The sequence below is a fragment of the Rattus norvegicus genome, chromosome X, assembly GCF_021556685.1.
Source record: "Rattus norvegicus strain SHRSP/BbbUtx chromosome X, alternate assembly SHRSP_T2T, whole genome shotgun sequence".
Classification (NCBI taxonomy): Eukaryota; Metazoa; Chordata; class Mammalia; order Rodentia; family Muridae; genus Rattus; species Rattus norvegicus.
The window spans coordinates 42356008-42378105 of NC_141554.1; the positions used below are offsets into that span (position 1 = coordinate 42356008).

Here is a 22098-nt window from a genome sequence, read left to right on the forward strand (position 1 = left end):
ATCTCTTTAAAAGAAACTGTGTCCACTGTGATATGAAAGTGTTAAGGATACCAGATATAAAAAGGTTTAAAGGGTGTGGAAGTTTGGATGTCATTGGCCTCCACAGACCCATAGGGAGTGGCACTTAGGAGATGTAGCCTTGTTGGAGAAATGTGTCACTGTGGAGGTAGGCTTTGAAAGTTCATATATGCTCAAGTCATGTCTAGTGGGACAGTCTCCTTCTGCCTGTGAATCAAGATACAGAACTCTTAGCTCTTTCTTCCGCACCATGTCTGCCTAGATACTGTCATGTTTCCTGCCTTGATGATAATGGACTGAACCTCCAAAACTGTAAGCCAGCTCCAAATTAAATATTTTCCTTTATAACCATGGTCATGTTGTCTTTTCACAGCAAAACAAACCCCTAACTTGACAAGGGAGATGGGTATACAGAGACAGAGGAAAGGCAGGAATGGTAGGAGGCTTTTTCAAAAGTAAGGGTGCATAAAAACGCTATATAAACTAGGCAATGGTGACACATGCCTTTAATCCCAGCACTAGGGTGGTAGAAACAGGCGAATCTTTTAGTTTGAGGCCAGCCTGGTGTACAGAGTAAGTTCTCGGATAGCCAGGGATACACAGACAAATTGTGTCTTGAAAAACAGAATAAAAAAAGCCATATAAGAAGCCCATTATTTTGTAAACTATTTTAAAAATACAACAATATCATCATCATCAATAACAATAATAGTAATAAAAACATTTGATGGGAGGTATCCTGTAAGGTTGGGTAATACTGCTCCCAGAAGCCATAAATTTTTATAAATTAATTTTATTTTATGTGTATGTATTTTTGCCTGAGTTTAGGCCTGTGTATGCACCATGTGCATGCAGGATCCTCCACATGTAAAAAGAGGGTTTCAGATCCTTTGAAACTGGAGTTACAGGCATTTGTGAACCATTACGTAGGTGCTGGGGGCAGTAAGTGCTCTTAACCACTAAGCCAAGCTATAGGTTTTAAATGAAAATTTCAGTGCAAGGTGTGGGATTTCTGACCAGCAAGGCCCCAAAGGCTTGTAAAACAATATAGGCTATTGCCATTGCTCTTGGTTGCCCAACAGAACTAGTTACTAGAACTATTGCTGAATACAACATTGGTATAGGACACAGGAAAGAAATCAAGCTGGAATTGACTAGGAAGCTTCCTCTCTGTTGGCTACTTTTCATAGGTTTGTAAAGTGCTATGTATCCTGGTAATGTAGAAAGGTAATCAATGCTATACACAGTGGTTAAACTATACATATTCCAATAGTGATCAGGCTAGCAAGATTTGCTCACCGAGGCTATAGTGGCACAAGGGTTATGGGGGATAACCAATCATTTTCTGTTGGATTTCAGTTCTATTGCCTAAGAGGGAATATATGCCTGGTACTATAAATCATCTGTTCAAAAGCCCATGACTGGGGAGATTACAGGCCCTAGAGAAGAATCTCTTACTGTTGTGTAGCTAATATACTTGTAACTGCCTTTGAAATTTTTGTTTATACCTACACTTTAGTGCTACTTCCAGGCCTGGTCAGTGAAGTCTTTTGGTAGTGGGCAGTAGTTAATGCAGGCTCATAACTGGTCAAAGTACTGAGAATAAAGTATTGTTGAGTGCTGAGTCCTACATGGGACACCTCTATCACTATTCTTGAAGGATAAGAGACCATTACAGATGAAGATATGGAAATAATCTGAGGCATTAAATGAGGAGCAATGCTAAGAAACATTGTCATTTGGATATGACATAGCCATTGCAATTATAAACACATAGCAACTTAAGTTACCATGCATATGAGATACATGTGATAGGGCTCTTCAATATTTTTTCATGGATAGGAGAAGACAAGTGAGTCTATTAGCAGTTAATAGTTTTGGAGGTGATTTTTTTCGGTGTGTAGACAATGAGATGTTTCCCATTCTCCAATTAAAACCAAAACAAACCCTAACCATGTTCATATAAGCAACCCTATTTAAACCCAGTGGGTCACAAAAAGATATGAAAGAGAAGAGAGGGGTCAGCAGGAGTGGGAAAGGAACAACAGAGGTAATGTGGGGTAAATAAAATAATAATATACTATATATATGTAAAAATTATGAAAAAAGTTCCACTGTTCCTTTTCCATCCTTTTCCAAATCACCTTCATACTCCTAGACTGAGAAAATCAGAGGTCAAGGTCAGAGATTTTGCTCTTTCCAACTCTTTGTCTCCTGGGTTAGCACTCAGTAGACAGTGAGCATTTTAGGCTGACTAAACAAGTCAGAAATGAACTGCTTGTGTGACGTTTGCAAAGTTGTATATGACTTTTCTAAGAACCAATGTTTTCCAATCTCTAAAAGGTCTGTGTTTGTTAAGTGGTGAGGCAATCAACAAAGTCCAGATAGTATGTTCAGGAATGATTTTCAGAACCTGAGATCAGTTTCAGAGTGTGAGATGAGAAGAGAGCAGCTACTTACCTCCAGGCACCTGCTCCATAAATATCTTAATGTAGCCATTCTCTGAGACAGAGCCAAGATACTGGACGATGTTTCGATGCTTGAGATACTTGTGTAGAGCTATTTCTTCATGCAGAGGCTGAGAGTATCTATTTCAGGAAAAAAAAAACCCAAAGCCCATATCACCTGCCAAATAGTAGGGCTCTAGGCCCTCATAGTCCCTTAACAGTAACCACCCTACTGGATCCCTTTGGGAATATCTCCTTTAGCTTCCATGAGAATATTCAACCTCCCATATGTAAAACATGGGATACAGGCTGAGTATTGCTAATCTAAAAAACAATATGATCCAGATATTTCAAGTATCAAATGACACCAGTAGAAAATGCTACACCTGACAGCATGTGATGGGTTACTGTTAAAATATAGACATAATGAAGTTTTATCTAAAATTACCTTCAGGCTATGCGTATAGGAATTTTGTGTTTAGATTTATGTCCCATACCCTATACATACCTCATTATGTATACACAAACATCCCAAAATCTGGGAAAAATCTTAACTGAGACTCTTCTTGCTTCTTGTAAGAATTTTAGATAAGGAATATTCAATCTGTAACAACACAGCCATGTAGGCCTTCTAGAGGATCATAATGCCCCAAGTTTCTCAGGCACTGACACAGTGCCTGTTATGTGGAAAAACTCAATTAGGGATAGCTATTTCTACTATTACTATTGTTTGTGTATAGATTCGCCAACAAATTTTCACCTCTTTCAACAATCATCTTCCTTGCATGGAAGGTGGTGGTCTGGAAAATTCTATCTTACACTGCTGACTCTACGGACTCAACCCGGAACTAACGATTTGCCCAGTCCCAGCCTGTGGACTTTCAATTAAATTCACTACCCCCAACTCTTTATGAAACACAAATTTCACTTTACCACTTTTTGTCATAGACTCTACATCAATACAGTATTTTTTAAGGCAACAGAAAAGGACCTTCCAATCAGGTCAGAAGATCCCTTTTAACAGTTTTACCTCATGGGCTTTCATTAGCCCATAGCCTATATCAAAGCCTTGTAGGAATTGATTGCTTTCTCGATGTACTTTTATTTCTTAACAGCTCTGTTTTTTCCTCCTAGGCCTCATTTTCTACCAAGGTTATACCCTACTTATTCCTCAAAAAATCAGCTTGAATAAGATGTGTTCTCTCTAATTTGCAATAGCTTATTCAGGAAAAGTTAGTCCCCTGTTTTCTAAAGACAGTTTGTGTACCCTTCTGTTACAGCAATTTTTATTTTAACTCATGGGAACAATATCTCCATTCTCTACCCAAACAGAACCCTAGGGTCAGGTCAGTATTCCAGTCACCTCTTACTTCCTAGCACCAGCCCAGATTCATGAATGAAAAACATGCCCACTCATTCTTAATTCAGGGTAAAAATTTTATGAATTGGACAAAATGATGTTTCAGGCCCTTTCTAGCTCAAAAATCCAGGAACTACTGTGGACAAGGAAAAGCTAGAACAGCTAGTGCTAGCAATGGAGGTACATGCTAGGAATATCCCCAGATCTATGTAACTGCAACAGCTTATCTATTGCATGAGTAAGAGAGAATATTTGATGAGGGCCTCAAGAGAATGGAATGCACATCTTGTTTCTGTATGTCCCTTTGGGAGTCCTTGAATCTCCATCAAGCTTCGTTTCCATATTGGTTTCCATATTGGTAATATGAAAAGATCAGATTAGTTTCTTTCGGGTCTTTGTTATAATTCACATATTATACTATCCCACTGAAAATGAACAAATTAGTGAATGAATGAATGAATGAATGAATGGTCATATACAGTTGCTAGAAATCCTGTGTAACCTAGCCTAAGACAGTAGTCATCTAGATGGAGGGAATGTTGTGCGCATATCCATCAGCACCCCGTGCTGGATGTAACACTGCAATTATGGTGGATGTGTCTGTGGCCCATGGATGGTTATTTCTGTTGGGTCATGATTACATGTGTAGCTTCTTTACAGAATCCCTCAACAGTAGATTTAGATAGGGTCTAAATTTTAAATGATGTGAACTTAAAGAACATGAAGTTGGGTAGGTAGGGAGGTAGAAAGGATTTGGAAGGACTTGGGGGAGGGGAAAGACTATGACCAAAATCTACTGAATGAAAAATTGAAGAAATAAATGTAATGATAAAATTGCAGAGTAGGTTGTAGTACTGGTGGCGCAAACATAGCCCCTAATCTATGGGTAAGGTTGAAGGGCACAGTTAGTAACCAAATTTGTACGGTGAAACTGTTTTTTAAAGCATTTAAGTTCTGTCATGACATATCCAGACAAATCATAGCCATTTTCAATTGTTACAGTGTAAATTTAAAAGCACTCAGTCAAGGCTGGAGGTGTAGCTCAGTGGTAGAGTGCTTGCCTAGCATGCTCGAGGACCTGGGTTCTATCCCCAGCACTGAAAAACAAAGAGAAAAAATTTCTCAGTTACATTTTAAAATATTTTCAAAATAGCTGCATAAAATGTAAAATTTCAGACATAGTTGTGGGCAGAAATACAATTTTTTTTAAATATGACCTTTTGTAATCCATAAACCTCTTATTAGTCTACTTTTTCTTAACATATTTATAATATGCAGAGACTAAACGCAGATCACCCTTTAAACAAGAGCATTACAAGCTCTGACAGCATAAAAGAGCAACATCATCCTGTTGATACAAATGAAATCCTTAAATCCTTAAATCATTAAGTCCATCAGTAACAGGCCTGGGATACAGAGTGTTGAGATAGCAAATGTAGAATACTGAAGGCAGTCTTAACTTGCCTGATATCTCTCTCTGGGATTTCCTTGATGGCTATTCGTACTTGATTACTCAGATCACGGCCGGCATACACAACCCCATAGGAGCCTTTCCCCAAGACAACTCTCTCCCCATTCACATCATGGTCATACTCATACTAAACAAGGTAAAACAACAGGATAAATAAATAAGGAAGGAAGGAAACAAACAAACAAACAAACAAACACAACTTGTCAAAGAGAAACCCAAAAGTTATCTAACAAGTTTTCAAAACTATAAAGCATTAGTTGAGTGCCTAGTAAACAACATAGTTTTCAGGTTATATACTCTTTTATTTAACAATTATTCTCATTTGTTTGTGTGTTTATAGAATGACATAATGAAGTGGAATTCAGGACAGTAAAGAAATACCACTCACCTGTAAATTACCTGGCTCACCTTGGAGATTTTTCACCATTTTAATACTGCAATTTAAAACTTTCTAAGCATGTTAAGTACCACAAATAAGTCTCTTCCTGCATGGTCTCTTATTAACTTGTCAGGAAACAAACCTCTTTCAACAGCCCAGGAAAGAATTAAAAGGTAAAGTTAATGTTATCTTGATATAGAATATTCAGCATGTTGGGAGGTCTCCCCTTTCCTTCATAGAGGCTAGCCCTTACTGCAAATATGTTTTACAATTACGATTGCTAGTCTGTTTCACCTGTCTTACTATTAAAACCGGTTGCAGCCCTGTGGGTACGGTTAGCACACACCTATAATTCCAGCACTTGGGAGGCTAAGGCAGGAAGTTCATGAGAGCTCTGGGTTAGCTTGGACAGGAAGACCTGTCTTAAAAAGCAAAAACAAGGCCAGTAAGATGACTCAGTGGGTAATGGTGCTTACCATGCCAGCCTGGTGACCCAAATCCAACCCTCCAAACCCATAGAAAGGAGAATCAATTCTACAGTTATCCTTTGACCTCCACACATGTGCTCACACAAAGGGTGTACATACACAGTAAGTTGAAATGACAACATTAGTAAGCCACTGCATGCATTCAAGTATATTTTTGTTCATGATTAAAACAAAGGTGACAGTAGTCTAAGCAACTCTTATGTAAAACACACACACACACACACACACACACACACAGAGAGAGAGAGAGAGAGAGAGAGAGAGAGAGAGAGAGAGAGAGAGAGAGAGAGAAGGGTATTTCCGGCGTTTGGCACACCCCTACTGTTTCTATTTACTCCACATCAGTTTATACATTAAATGAATGATGTGGATGTTTCTTGTTATGTACCTAAAGATGCGCATGCTCATGTCAATTAATATACAATTAGGATAACTTAAGGGTCTCTACTGTCTGACAGAACTAGAAACAAGCCTGCTCCACAGGTTTATTTCAGTTTCTCTTTGTCACATCTGTTGCCTTTAAAGGCCATCTAGTCCACTTCAATAACACTCTGACTGGAACTGATAATTCTTGTACAAGACTCAATTTCTAAAATGAACCCTTTAGCAGCTTTTTGAAGAAAACCTTAAGGAATTAATTTCAGTCTAACTTTGAAATATGCAATAAAATCTCATTAAATTATAATTACTGGAAGAACTTGAATTAGTGGTAAATCTCAATGATTGCAAGATTTAAGCACACATAAATGGTATAGTCATTGTCTGCTGTCCAAACAAGCTTATGATAATGTCATTTTCTTTAAAGTGATTTAAATACTGGTATATTTAATATACCATCTATAAGGAGATATAAGTAAAGTCCATTTACACAAAACTCTGTTTCCACCTTGTCAGTTATTTCTCTTGGAGTCTCATACATACTAACATAGAAAAATATACTTTGCATAGTTATATATGAAAGAAAATTTTAATGTAATCCATGGCCATTTTTCAACATTCTGACAGGATCATATGATTTTTCTATAGAGATACTTCAAATTTAGTCTCTGAGACTCATTGACAATATCTGTCTAGCTCAAAAGGATCTTTAATAATACTCGACAAAGGATTTCACATGCAAATTGGGACACTTTTCTTTAGGCACCAATGATATTATTAAAGAATGTTTTTGCTAGTTTTGGGTCTTCTGTGACTTACCTCTAAGGTGTCTCCATCCGCCTCTCCCTCCAACTCCACTGTACTGCCCACTCCATTGTTCAGCATCTCTTTGACCAAAGAGCAAAACCTAGAACAGCAAATGTCCCAGGGTATTACACATCAGCATCACTCTTGCTCCTTAAGTTTACCTTAACTCTATTGTATTAAATTGTACTCAAACAAACTAAACCTCTACAAGTTGTAGAGCAATCATTTCACTCTTGACTTGACATGATACTTTAGTGATTACCTAATCCAGTTCTAAAACATATGTGCTACCTAAGTCCTCTCCATGTAGTATCTAGTCGGTTACCTGATGCCAAAGTACCTCTCTTAAATGCAGCACATATGTAGAACTAACAAGAACAGTTTCTCTTCTATAAACTACAGACTTTACTTTTGTGGGTTCCACACACACACACACATATAGAATATATAGAGAGATATATTGAATGTAGAGTTAACTACATTCGATTTTGTCTAGGTACCACATTTTCTTTATCTATACGTCTTTGGGGACACTTGGACTGTTTCTATTTTTGACTACTAAGTGCTGCAATAGACTTGGGAATGTAGATGTCTCCTTGACAGACTGATTTCAGGTCAGAAAAGAGGGGTGATTACTAAAGGCTGAGGATAGCAGAGAAAAGGGAGGGGCTGAAAAGGATGATTAGGGACTGAATGAGGAGATGGCTCAGTGGTTAAGAACATAAGTAAGATGCTGCTCTATACAAAGAATCAACAGAACCAAAAGCTGGTTCTTTGAGAAAATCAACAAGATAGATAAACCCTTAGCTAGACTAACCAGATGACACAGAGAGTGTGTCGAAATTAACAAAATAAGAAATGAAAAGGGAGATATAACTACAGAATCAGAGGAAATTCAAAATATCATCAGATCTACTACATAAGCCTATATTCAACAAAATTTGAAAATCTGCAGGAAATGGACAATTTTCTAGACAGATACCAGGTACCAAAGTTAAATCAGGAACAGATAAACCATTTAAACAACTCCATAACTCCTAACGAAATAGAAGCAGTCATTAAAAGTCTCCCAACCAAAAAGAGCCCAGGTCCAGATGGGTTCAGTGCAGAATTCTATCAAACCTTCATAGAAGACCTTATACCAATATTATCCAAACTATTCCACAAAATTGAAACAGTTGGAGTGCTACCGAATTCCTTCTACGAAGCCACAATTACTCTTATACCTAAACCACACAAAGACCCAACAAAGAAAGAGAACTTCAGACCAATTTCCCTTATGAATATCGACCCAAAAGTACTCAATAAAATTCTTGCAAACCGAATCCAAGAGCACATCAAAACAATCATCCATCATGATCAAGTAGGCTTCATCCCAGGCATGCGGGGATGTTTTAATATACAGAAAACCATCAACGTAATCCATTATATAAACAAACTGAAAGATAAAAACCACATGATCATTTCATTAGATGCTGAGAAAGCATTTGACAAAATTCAACATGCCTTCATGATAAAAGTCCTAGAAAGAATAGGAATTCAAGGCCCATACCTAAACACAGTAAAAGCCATACACAGCAAACCGAGAAAGAAATTAGGGAAACAACATCCTTCATAACAGCCCAAAATAATAGAAAATACCTCGGTGTGACTTTAACCAAGCAAGTGAAAGATCTGTACGATAAGAACTTCAAGCCTCTGAAGAAAGAAATTGAAGAAGATCTCAGAAGATGGGAAGATCTCCCATGCTCATGGATTGGCAGGATTAATATAGTAAAAATGGCAGTTTTACCAAAAGCAATCTACAGATTCAATGCAATCCCCATCAAAATACCAATCCAATTCTTCAGAGAGTTAGACAGAACAATTTGCAAATTCATTTGGAATAACAGAAAACCCAGGATAGCTAAAACTATACTCAACAATAAAAGGACTTCAGGGGGAATGACTATCCCTGAACTCAAGCAGTATTACAGAGCCGTAGTGATAAAAACTGCATGGTATTGGTACAGAGACAGACAGATAGACCAATGGAACAGAATTGAAGACCCAGAAATGAACCCACACACCTATGGTCACTTGATTTTTGACAAAGGAGCCAAAACCATCCAATGGAAAAAAGATAGCATTTTTCAGCAAATGGTGCTGGTTCAACTGGAGGTCAACATGTAGAAGAATGCAGATTGATCCATGCTTATCACCCTGTACAAAGATTAAGTCCAAGTGGATCAAGGACCTCCACATCAAACCAGACACACTCAAACTAATAGAAGAAAAACTAGGGAAGCATCTGGAACACATGGGCACTGGAAAAAATTTCCTAAACAAAACACCAATGGCTTATGCTCTAAGATCAAGAATCGACAAGTGGGATCTCATAAAACTGCAAAGCTTCTGTAAGGCAAAGGACACTGTGGTTAGGACAAAACAGCAACCAACAGATTGGGAAAAGATCTTTACCAATCCTACAACAGATAGAGGCCTTATATCCAAAATATACAAAGAACTCAAGAAGTTAGACTGCAGGGAGACAAATAACCCTATTAAAAAATTGGGTTCAGAGCTAAACAAAGAATTCACAGCTGAGGAATACAGAATGGCTGAGAATCACCTAAAGAAATGTTCAACATATTTATTCATAAGGGAAATGCATATCAAAACAACCCTGAGATTTCACCTCACACCAGTGAGAATGGCTAAGATAAATAACTCAGGTGACGGGGTTGGGGATTTAGCTCAGTGGAAGAGCGCTTGCCTAGCAAGTGCAAGGCCCTGGGTTCGGTCCCCAGCTCCAAAAAAAAAAAAAAAAAAAAAAAAAAAAAAAAAAAAAAGAAAAAAAAACTCAGGTGACAGCAAATGCTGGCGAGGATGTGGAGAAAGAGGAACACTCCTCCATTGTTGTTGGGATTGCAGACTGGTACAACCATTCTGGAAATCAGTCTGGAGGTTCCTCAGAAAATTGGACATTGAACTACCTCAAGACCCAGCTATACCCCTCTTTGGCATATATCAAAAAGATGCCCCAACATATAACAAAGACACATGCTCCACTATGTTCATAGCAGCCTTATTTATAATAGCCAGAAGCTGGAAAGAACCCAGATGCCCTTCAACAGAGGAATGGATACAGAAAATGTGGTACATCTACACAATGGAATATTATTCAGCTATCAAAAACAATGACTTTATAAAATTCATAGGCAAATGGTTGGAACTGGAAAATATCATCCTGAGTGAGGTAACCCAATCACAGAAAAACACACATGGTATGCATTAATGAATGCATAAGTGGATATTAGCCCAAATGCTCAAATTACCCTAGATGCACAGAACAAATGAAACTCAAGACAGATGATCAAAATGTGAATGGTTCACTCCTTCTTTAAAAGGGGAACAAGAATACCCTTGGCAGGGAATAGGGAGGCAAAGTTTAAAACAGAGGCAGAAGGAACACCCATTCAGAGCCTGCCCCACATGTGGCCCATACATATACAGCCATCCAATTAGACAAGATGGATGAAGCAAAGAAGTGCAGGCCGGCAGGAACCGGATGTAGATTGCTCCTGAGAGACACAGTCAGAATACAGCAAATACAGAGGCGAATGCCAGCAGCAAACCACTGAACTGAGAACGGGACCCCCGTTGAAGGAATCAGAGAAAGAACTGGAAGAGCTCGAAGGGGCTCGAGACCCCATATGTACAACAATGCAAAGCAACCAGAGCTTCCAGGGACTAAGCCACTACCTAAAGACTATACATGGACTGACCCTGGACTCTGACCTCATAGGTAGCAATGAATATCCTAGTAAGAGCACCAGTGGAAGGGGAAGCCCTGGGTCCTGCCAAGACTGAACCCCCGGTGAATGTGATTTTTGGGGGGAGGGCGGTAATGGGGGGAGAATGGGGAGGGGAACACCCATACAGAAGGGGAGGGGGAGGGGCTAGGGGGATGTTGGCCCGGAAACCTGGAAAGGTAATAACAATCAAAATATAAATAATAAATACCCAATGTAATAAAGATGAAAAAAAAGAAATACCCAATGTAATAAAGATGAAAAAAAAAAGAAATACCCAAGTTAATAAAGATGAAAAAAAAAAAAGCCAGTACTAACAATAATCAAAATAATCTCGAAAAACCAGCACAAAATTGAAAGGTGTACATTTCATGATTTTATAACTTCCTGAAAGCTACTGTAATAATGTTTACTTACAAATGGATAGATATGCAAATAAATAGAAGTCCAGAAATAAACTCTTAAATTTAGGGCCAATTCATTTTCTTTTTCTTTTTTTTCAACTTCAGCAGCTCATGTCCCAAGTGGGACAGGCCGGTCTACCAATTCATTTTCTAAGAATGCCAATACTATTTGATGGACAAAAGAATATTCTTCTCAATAAATGGTGTTGGGACAAATATCACACATGAAATGCAAAGTTATATTCCTATCTTATAGTATATTTAACAAATTAAAGGGATAGCGACATAACTTATTAGGTAAAGTCACTTGCTGCTAGACCTGAAGACCTCATTTCAATCCCTGGAATCCACAAAGGAGAAACTCTAGTCTAGCTAGTTGTCATCTCATATCAACATGAACACCTTGGCACCCCATACCCAACCATAAGTAAATAAATAAAATGAACTTAAAATGGAACACAGACCTAAATATAATAGCCAAGCCTATTATAAATTTAGAAAAGAAAAAAAAGAACCTTAGAGTACCTCAAATTAGGTAAAGCATTTTTAATTTAAATTTATTTTTTTGTGCATGCCTGCTAATCTGTACACATTCCATGTGTGTGACGCAGTGATCATGGAGGCCAGAAGACAGCATTGGATCACCTGGATCTGGAGTCACAGGTGATTGTGCGCTGCCATGAGCTATCTCCAGCCCCCCAAACCATAAATATAAACAAAATTGCAAATGACAAGAAAATGGATAAATCTAATAATTAAAAATATTTGTGTTGTGATACTTATCAGTGATTGATAACTCACAGAATGGGAGAAAGTCTTAGCAAATTACATCTGGGTATGTATGTAGGATATGTAAGCATCCCATAATAAAAAGACAAATAGCCCAACTAAAAATGAGCAAACATCATTTTCTCATCAGCAGAAATAACACAAAGATATTGAGCATCCTCTGTTATGAGGCACTAAGCAATATGCAGTATCATTTCTGTGCTATTCCTACCCAAAATAATAACACACATATAATTATGAGAAAATAGGAAATAAACCCAAATTAAAGGACTACACAACATATAAGACCTGTGCCTTTTGAAAGTCTTAAGTCTTCTCGATGAGAGGAGACAGAGATAGCCACTCAAGCAGCACATGATCCTAGATTGGATTGGGGATCAAAGATAAAATACCTTGTTTTGTTATAAAAGGCATTAGGATAGAAAGTAGGTAAAATCTTGTACTACATTATAATCCCATGTCCCTCTTAATTCCCAATTATATAGCTACCACAGGTATAGAAGTGAAGATTTCTTGTTTTTCAGAACTACACTAAAATATTTAGAGGCAATAAGGCATTATTTCCATGGCTTACTCCTTCTGTTAGAGAAAACAAACATGCATATAGAAACAATATGAAATGACTGTAGTAAAAGGGCATCTTGAGGAATTCTGGGTAAAGCATTCATGCTAATTCTTACTTTTTTGAAACTTTCCTACAGCTTTCAACATTTTTCTAAATAAAAAGTACGTTTTTTAAAAAAGTTGGGCAAAGTTTGAACACTCAATCATTTAAAGAGGGTACAAAAAAGTGTCTAATCAACACAAGAAAAGATGCCTAGAACTATCTGTCAGTAGGGAAATTCAATTCAAAGAAATACCCACTATAATAGCTAGAACTATTTAAAAAAATAGATAATGAAAGAAAGAGAGGTGGAGAAGTTAGAACTTTCATATATTGCTAATGGGAATGTAAATGGGAGAAGAGTTACCCTAAAATCCAGTATTTTGATGCCCAAAAATCTACAAACTTGGTGTACTCACAAAACTTGCATATGGATGTACACAGAAGTAAAATTCATAGTAATCCAAAAGCTACAAGCATCCTACATGACCAGCAACTGATGAACAGACAAGATAAAATGTAGTATTAGTTCTCTGAGGGAGTATTGATACATGATATGTTATGGAAGACTCTTAAAACCTGGACACTAGAGAGAAGAGCCCAGGCATGAAAGGCCACATATAATGACACACATACACATAATGTCCAAAATAGACAAATTAATAGAAAATAGGTTGGTAGTTGTGTAGGGCTGAGGATATAGAGGGTCTGGATAAGAGAAAATGGTAAGTGAACATTAATGGCTACTGGGTTTTCTTTATGATAATGAAAATATTTTTAAATTATATTGTGATAGCTGGAGCTACATTAAAATTATTAGCTTATATACTTTAGATGGTTGCAAGGTATGTGAATTCTATCTCAATGATGTAAAAACAATTTTATATGAATTAAAATTTTTAAGAAAGATAGTTAACATTTTTCATAACAATGATCCTTCAATATCATCTGTCACAAATACATTGCACATACCTAAATTTACTATAACTCACCTATTGCACTGTTCTTCGGTGGAAAAGTAGATTTGAAAGTCATCAGAATTATCATGGACATAAAGAAAACAGCACCGTTCATCAAACTTGGATAGGCTGTAAAATTTCAAAACATAAGAATGTTTATACAGCTCTTACTCTTACTCTTCTCTTCTCTTCGCCCATGCCCTCTTTGTCCCTATCCTTCCCCCCCATATCCCCAGCCCCTTCCCTCCATACTTCTCCCCTCTTCTACTCTTCTTCTCTCATTAAACCTTTCCATGTGGGAAAAAAAGAATGCTTATAGAAAGTCAGGTATTGTGGTACACACTTTTAATCCCAGCACTGGGAAGCAGACACAGGTAGATCCCTGAATTTGAGGCCGCCCTGGTCCACAGAGCAAGTTCCAGGACTGCCAGTGCTACACAGACAGACCTTTTCTATAAAAAAAAAAACAACAAAAACAAAGAAAATGCCTATGCACACATTATGATGCCTATTTTATTTTTTCACAATTTAATTTAAATTTTTTATTTACGTTACATCCCAATTTCAGTCACTCTCTCTCGCCTACTTCCAGTCCCACCCTTACAAATCACTCTCCCCATTACCCTTCTCCCCTTCTCTGAAGGGGAGCCCCCTTGGGTACTACCCCACCCTGAGACATCCAGTCTCTCTAAGACTAAGCACCTCCTCTCTTACTAAGGCCCAACTAGACCATCCAGGTAGGGGAAGGGGTTCCAATGGCAGGCAACAGAGTCAGAGACAGCCCCCATGCTCCAATTATTAAGGAACCCACAAGAAGACCAAACTGCACATCTGGGGCAGAGACTGAACTACCGACCAACTGCATGGTACTGGTACAGAGGCAGACAGGTAGATCAGTGGAATAGAATTGAAGACCCGGACATAAAATCACACACTTACGCACACTTGATCTTTGACAAAGAAGTCAAAAGTATACAATGGAAAAAAAGAAAGCATCTTCAATAAATGGTGTTGGTCTAACTGGCTGTCTGTATGTAGAAAAATGAAAATAGATCCATATTTGTCACCTTGCACAATGCTCAAGTCCAAGTGGATCAGGACCTCAACATAAAACCAGAGACACTCAATATAATAGAATAAAAAGTGGGAAAGAGCCTTGAACTCATTGACACAGGGGGATGTTTCCTAAACTCCAATGGCTCACTCTCTAAGATCAAGAATTGATAAATGCAACCCCGTGAAACTGGAAAGTGTCTGTAAGGAGAAAGATAACGTTAATAAGACAAATCAGCAACCCAGACTGGGAAAAAATATCTTCACAAACCTCACATCCGATAGAGGGCTAATATCCAAAATATATAAAGAACTCAAGAAGCTAACCGCCCGAAAACCAAACAACCCAATCAAAAAATGGGGTATAGAACTAAACTGAGAATTCACAACAGAAGAATCTCAAATGGTTGAGAAGCACCTAAAGAAATGGTCAACATCCTTAGTCATCAGGGAAATGCAAATCAAAACAACCCTGAGATTTCACCTCACACCAGTCAGAAGGCTAAGATCAAAAACTCAGGTGACAGCAGATGCTGGAGAGGATGTGGAGAAAGAGGAACACTCCTCCATTGTTGGTGGGATTACAAACTGGTACAACTACTCTGGAAATCAACTTGAAGGTTCCTCAGAAAGTTGGAAATAGACCTACCTAAAGATCGAGAAATACCACTCCTGGGAATATACCCAAAAGACACCCCACTATGCTACTGGGGCACATGTTCCACTATGTTCATAGCTGCCTTATTTGTGATAGCCAGAAGCTGGAAACAACCCAGATGTCCCACGACAGAAGAATGGATGCAGAAAAGTGGTTCATTTACACAATGGAGTACTACTCAGGTATTAAGAATGAGGACATCCTGAGTTTTGCAGGCAAATTGATGGAACTAGAAAACATCATCCTGAGTGAGGTAACTCAGATCCAAAAGGACATGCATGGTATCTACTCACTAGTAAGTGGATATTAGCCAAAAAGTAAAAAATAAAATACAGAATGTCCAAGATACAATCCATAGAACTCAAAAAGGTCAACAAGCTGAAGGGCCCAAGTGATGATGCCTCAGTTCCACTTGGGAGGGAGAAGAAAGCAACCACAAGGGGGGAGGGAAAGGGGATGGGGCAGGGGAGATGGGAACATGATCTGGTATTGGGTGGGGGGAAAGGACTGACACCCCAGGGGCAAGCAGAAAGAATGGAAACAGGTGAACTAGGGAAGTAGGAGGTTGGGAGGACCCTCCAGAATATACCAGAGACCTGGGAGGTAAGAGACTCTTAGGAAACAAAAGACAGGGGTGGGGGGGAACCCTAGATGAAATGCCCTATAGTGGGGGAGAGGGAACTTGTAGAGCCCATGTCCAGCAGAAAGTTAGAGCATTGAGATGGATGGGGTTACTATCCCACAGCCGAAGCTCTGACCCATAATTCTTCCTGTCTGAAAGAACTGCAGGGATGGAAATGGAGAAGAACCTGGGGAAAAGAAAGTCCAGTGACAGGCCCAAAGTGGGATCCAGCTCAAGGGGAGGCCCTAAGATCTGACACCATAACTGAGGGGACCTATTACGACTGCCCTCTGAAAGACCCAACAAGCAGCTGAAAGAGTCAGATGCAGATGTGTGCACCCAACCAATGGACAGAAGCTGCTGACTTCTCTGGTTGAATTATGGAAAAGCTGGAAGAAGATGAGGAGGAGGAGGAAGGAAACCCTGTAGGAGGACCAGCAGTGTCAATTAACCTGGACCCCTGAGATCTCTCAGACACTGGATAACCAACAAGGTAGCATACATCAGCTGAGATGATGCCCCCAACACATATACAGCAGAGGACTCCTGGGTCTGGGTTCAGTCAGAGAAGATGTGCCTAACCCTCAAGAGACTGGAGACCTCAGGAACTTAAGAGGTCTGGCGGGGTGGGTGGGGTGGGGCCACCCTAGTGGAGACAAGTGGGTTGAGAGGGAAATAAAATCTTGAGTGTGTAAAAAAAAATCAAAAAAGGAAAAAAAAAAGAAAATTGAAATAAATCTAAGTTATATTTTTGTACACTTCCTACGTTCCTGATATTATTAGTCATTATTTTAAAATAATTTTATTTTTAAATTTTATAAACCTATGTGTGTGTGTATGTATGTATATATGTATGTATGTATGTATGTATGTATATGCTTGTGTGTGCAGGTTCTGCAGAGACTAGAAGAGGCTGTGTGATCCTCTGGAGCTGGAGTTACAGGTAATTGTGATCTACCAAACATGGCTGCTGGGATCTGAAGTCAGGTCTTCTATAAGAGCAGTGAGTAGTCTTGACCACTGAACCACCTCTCTAGCCTCAATGCTTCATTAATCTTTTAGTAAATACTTCCACAATTTGACTTTTCTTACTCTATGAAATATAAATTAGGAACACTTATACTGCAAATATATTTATCCATTGATTTTAATATGTATCAAGAGGTTCCTATATATTCAGGGCAAAGAAAATATGAGCAACAGAAAAGGGTAGAAAGTATGATCTCTGTCTTCTAGGCGTTTATAATCTTACAAAAACAGAAAGGTAAGAATTTTCATGAAATAATTATTGTCTCAAAGGACTTTTGACACTTAGAAAGTATTAGGGCATTCATGGTCAAGGAATGTAGACCTGAGAAAGATCTTTTAAATATTTTCAGTCTATTTCTACCAAATGTCTGGATCTGACTTACATAGCTTCAAACAAGCAATATTCAGTTTGCTTAAATACATCCAGAAAATGGAAGTCATCACACTCTTATCTACTTAGAGATTTCTCTGTTAGAATGTTCACTCCAATTGGGTCAACATGTAATAGCCCTCATTCTGCCAGATACTTTAGCATCTATACAATTAGCTCTTCAAACAAATGAAGCCACACTTTATTGGGCCCCTTGTTGGCCATTTCTTTTGCTCCAGACTTTTTTCTGTTTGTTTTGAGATGTGGTAATGGTGCTGAGCTTGCTATGCGAGTCCAACTCCTGATTCTTCTGCCTTAGCCTCCCAATAGATGAAAAGTGTCTTAAAGTATTCTTAATGCTATAGACGACACAAAGATGTATTAAAACAGCAACAGCTTAGGGTGATTGAGAACAAATTACAGTTAGGTTATACACGAGCCAGTTTTGAGAAAAGAAGCTACAAAAAAAATTAACTGCAATAGGATGCGAAGACTGCCTGTCATGTTATGCCAGTCCTGAGGTCTTGTCATAGCTCTATGTAAACCCCTACTGACGGCTGAACTGGAAGCTAGAGGCATTTCTATGAAGTAATATAAACAAAAGGCCATGTCTACACCTTTTTCTACAATATTATTGCCACATAAGATAGTCTTTTCTCCTGATTTCAAGGGAGCATTATGCAAGTGCACCATCATTCCTATTTAAACAGTGATATTTTCAGGACAGGATCATTCTGGGTGTAAAGGGATCTATTCAGTGGCTTTTGAGTTAAGTGTTATGTTTAGCCAAACTCTCATTTGATTAAAACAGAAAAAGCAGAATCCTACAGAGGCTGGGTGATTTTTATAATGCCACAAAGCAAAGAGAGAACTTCTATCTCTCTCACAGTAAACTCCCATCTTTGGACATCCTAGTAAGTTGATTAGGGCATCTGAAGTATAGTAGCCTGGCTTTGGATAATCCATGAAAGCTCCCCACTCCTGATCCCAATAGCAAGTGACATAGCTTTTGGAAAATATCATCTCTGTTCCTATTAACAGTACCCCTGCCTCAGGAGCTCTGTTCAGGAGCCTACTCAAGTACTAGATGCAAGTACTGACTTCAGCCCTGGGGTGGTGGGGGGTGGTAGAGGAGGAGGAGAGCACTTGAACCTTGGCTCTAAAAAGATATTCCTTTTTCAGTCAACATTTTCTCTTTAAAGTATGGTAACTACTTTCTTCTACAGGGTTGGAAAAGGTACTGCGTTACAAGTCAAGAGGCTCTTAGTTACAGCATACTGTGGACATCATATGGGGCAACAATAAAGAAAATATTCTGTTCTGTTAAAATAAGAACATCCCATCTTATAAGTGAGCGGAAGTATCAAAACACCTTAAACACCTCCTTTATTGGTGCTAGGACAGAGTTACATTTTTCTCTTATGTTCTTACCTGATTCCTTTAATAGAAGAGGCTGTAAAATTCCATTCATGGATTTGTTTCTGCAAGTATAAATGACAGAACTCAAGAGCTTGATTTTTTTCAATAAAATATCACTTCTGATTTAATCCTGTCATCAATTATTTCTTCTAGTGTGTTCTCAATAGTGATTAGGGGTTAGAACAATATACTTTGCAAAATTTGGAACACAGAAAACATTTTCTGAGATATGAAAATTCATGTCTCTGATACAGTTTAGAGCAAACAATATAAATTTGAAATATGCAGCTTGGGATAGATACACTACACACATTGAGTAGTCTTTCATCTCCTGTCAACACAGTAGGCAAACTTTGAAATAGGCTTAGGAACAGCCTACCTCAGTTATAAAAATATTTGGAGATGTAAGACTGACAAACCTCATTTTTCTTCATTTCAGTCTCTCCCCAGGCTCACAGTTAACCCAAATTTCTGTCTCCCTTACAGTTACATGAGGCTGTATGACTAAGTGCTGGCCAATGGGGTGTGTAAAGCTCTTCAAAATCTCCATGAAAGCTGAGCATAGGGGCACATGTCTGTAATCCTAGCAGTAAAAAGGCAAAAGATTGCCACGAATCCAAGATTGGTCTGATCTACATGGCAAATTTCAGGCTATCCAGGGCTACAGGATGAGAGCCTAACTCAAAAAAAGTAAATAAAAAAATCTTCCCATGAAAAAGCATATTTCTTTCTTATGAAAACAAACGACCCCCCCCAACCTCTACAGTAATTTTCTACCTTCTTTTTCCCTAGCTAGGTGCAATGTGGCCTTCTACAAGTCTGGATGTGGCATGAGGCATACACAATGTTTTATCATGTTAAATGTTGAAATTGAGGAGTTCTTTCAACAGCATAACAAGAAAACTACTGGGTTTCACCAAATACCAAATTTCAAAACAACTGTCCTTTCTCTACCACCATTCCTTGCTCTCAAATTTGAATAAAGTTAAGGCTTAGAAGGAATATCTGAAACACAATTTCAGAAAATCCAAAGACTGCACCACCGACATATAATTGTAGAAAATAATTTTAATTATGGAAATCCACTTAGTCCTGAGGTTATTTGAAATTTGGTCTTTGAGATTAAATATACCACAATAATAATCAGACATCATGTAAATAACACGGTAATAATCAGACATCATGTAAGTAACACAGTAATAATCAGATATCATGTAAGTAACCCTGCACCCCAAGGGAGCTGGTTGTTCAGCATTTTCCAGCACACTACTGCTTCATACACCCCATGAGTTCAAATTCTTAGTTAAGAAAACAGGAATTGAAGCTCTGTCTGTATTGATAATAATGAAGTTGTATACATGTACGAGAGCGTTCTCTTTCCATCATCCATACATAAGCCACCTAGAAAAATATAACTGTAGAGAAAGATGTCATGTTACTGGAGACAACTCACTCTTGCCTTTCCATTCTGCAGATTTTCAAAATTGTAATGAAGGCAAATGTACAACGTGTCTCGTGCAAAAATAAAATTTCTCTCTCTCTCTGACATTTCCTTTGACAGGTGTAAGAACTTAACAAAACATTTTATTGTCAAAGAAAACTTGCTTTGTGGATAATTATTTTCTATTTCTTACTAAAACGAAGTTAAGGTATTTACAATTAGTGAGATACAAGCACCAAAGGCAATTTCAATAAAAAAAACTAACAACCATCCCAGGATCCAAATACGGGAGACCACATTGGTAGAATTCCATGACATCATAACCATTCTGCTTTAATAGCATTAGCATTTTTCCTACAATCATCTGTCAAAATGTGTGGTATTTCACATCTGTATCAATGAAATTATAAGACTACAGATATGAACTCTGAAGTTTCTACCACACTGAAAGTATCCATGGTAGAATGAAAATAAAAAAATCCAGGAATTGGAATGGGAATTTCCATCTTGAGGACACGAAGGTGACACTATGCTGCCTTCTGAATTGTGTTCACCTTGTAAATTCACATCGTGTGTTTATGATTTGTACATGTTTTTTGGGTACATAGTTTAGATGGACTTTCCCCAGTCTGTGATATTGGGGGCCAGAAATGTTTCAGTTTCTGTAATATTTACATACACTTTAATAACTTGGGCATCTTGGATCTACATATCTGAAATCTGCAATGCTCCCAAATCCAAAGCTTTGTGACTAGGAAATATTTCAGACTTTCAGATTAAGGAGGTGCCACCTGTACTTCGATGGCAAGGTTATAGAAAAAGAAAGAGGAGGCAAATGAAATAAACTATGTGAACTCTTTAAATGAGAAATATCAAGCACATAATATTGTACATATGTATAAATAATTTTTTTCTCGTTTGCACTCAAGTATTTAATATACACAGTACAGGAAAAATGCAAGCACATCATGACAGCTCATCCTCATTAATGATTCCCAACTGTATTTTCAACAAAAAGATTGCTCCAGAGTTAAATATTAGACAAGGTTAATGGTCTTCACTTAAGATTTGACTAATCTGCCAAGGTATTTCTAATCTGAATTTGAGTCTCTGTTTATTTTACCATGCTGTATTTTATTTGTGAAGATAATGCTAATTTTTGTCTGATAACATAATCATTCCCATTTTTGCTAACAGGGAGGAAAATAATCTTCCTTTGCTCAGCTAATGGTAGAAGTCTTCCCATACTCCATGGAAACACACGTACAGCAAATAGACCTATCTAATGTGCTTATCACATGTGTTATGCTTCATTACTACAGCATTTAGGAAAAATAAAGTCCTTTAGATCAACAGACAAAGATACTGGTATTACCACAAACCCGAAGACCCAGCTCAGCATTCTGTAATCTTTATAATAAGCAATTATAATTGTTAGTATAATATAAGCTTGTATAAACTTGATAGTAACTATCAAAGTTCTAAACACACACACTCTGGAATCAAGCAAGCCCATCTCTAAGATACAAACTGGCCAGTCATTGGCAAGGATGAGAAATGGAAGAATGTTACCAAGTATCAATAAGAAAGGTGAAATACTGTAAGTAC

The 22098-nt window shown here is 38.0% G+C and overlaps 1 protein-coding gene across 1 annotated transcript in view; it reads right to left on the minus strand.

Moving 5' to 3' along the window:
- The window catches only part of Map3k15 (mitogen-activated protein kinase kinase kinase 15), a 145199-nt gene that overhangs the window by 25164 nt on the left and 97937 nt on the right, over positions 1 to 22098 (minus strand). Inside the window, exons 12-16 of the mRNA XM_087600969.1 lie at positions 19062 to 19111; positions 13932 to 14027; positions 7361 to 7448; positions 5290 to 5423; positions 2479 to 2606 (exon numbers count right to left, since the gene is read on the minus strand). Of these exons, the coding sequence (XP_087457095.1) occupies positions 2479 to 2606; positions 5290 to 5423; positions 7361 to 7448; positions 13932 to 14027; positions 19062 to 19111 (496 nt within the window). The remainder of the gene's footprint in view (positions 1 to 2478; positions 2607 to 5289; positions 5424 to 7360; positions 7449 to 13931; positions 14028 to 19061; positions 19112 to 22098) is intronic.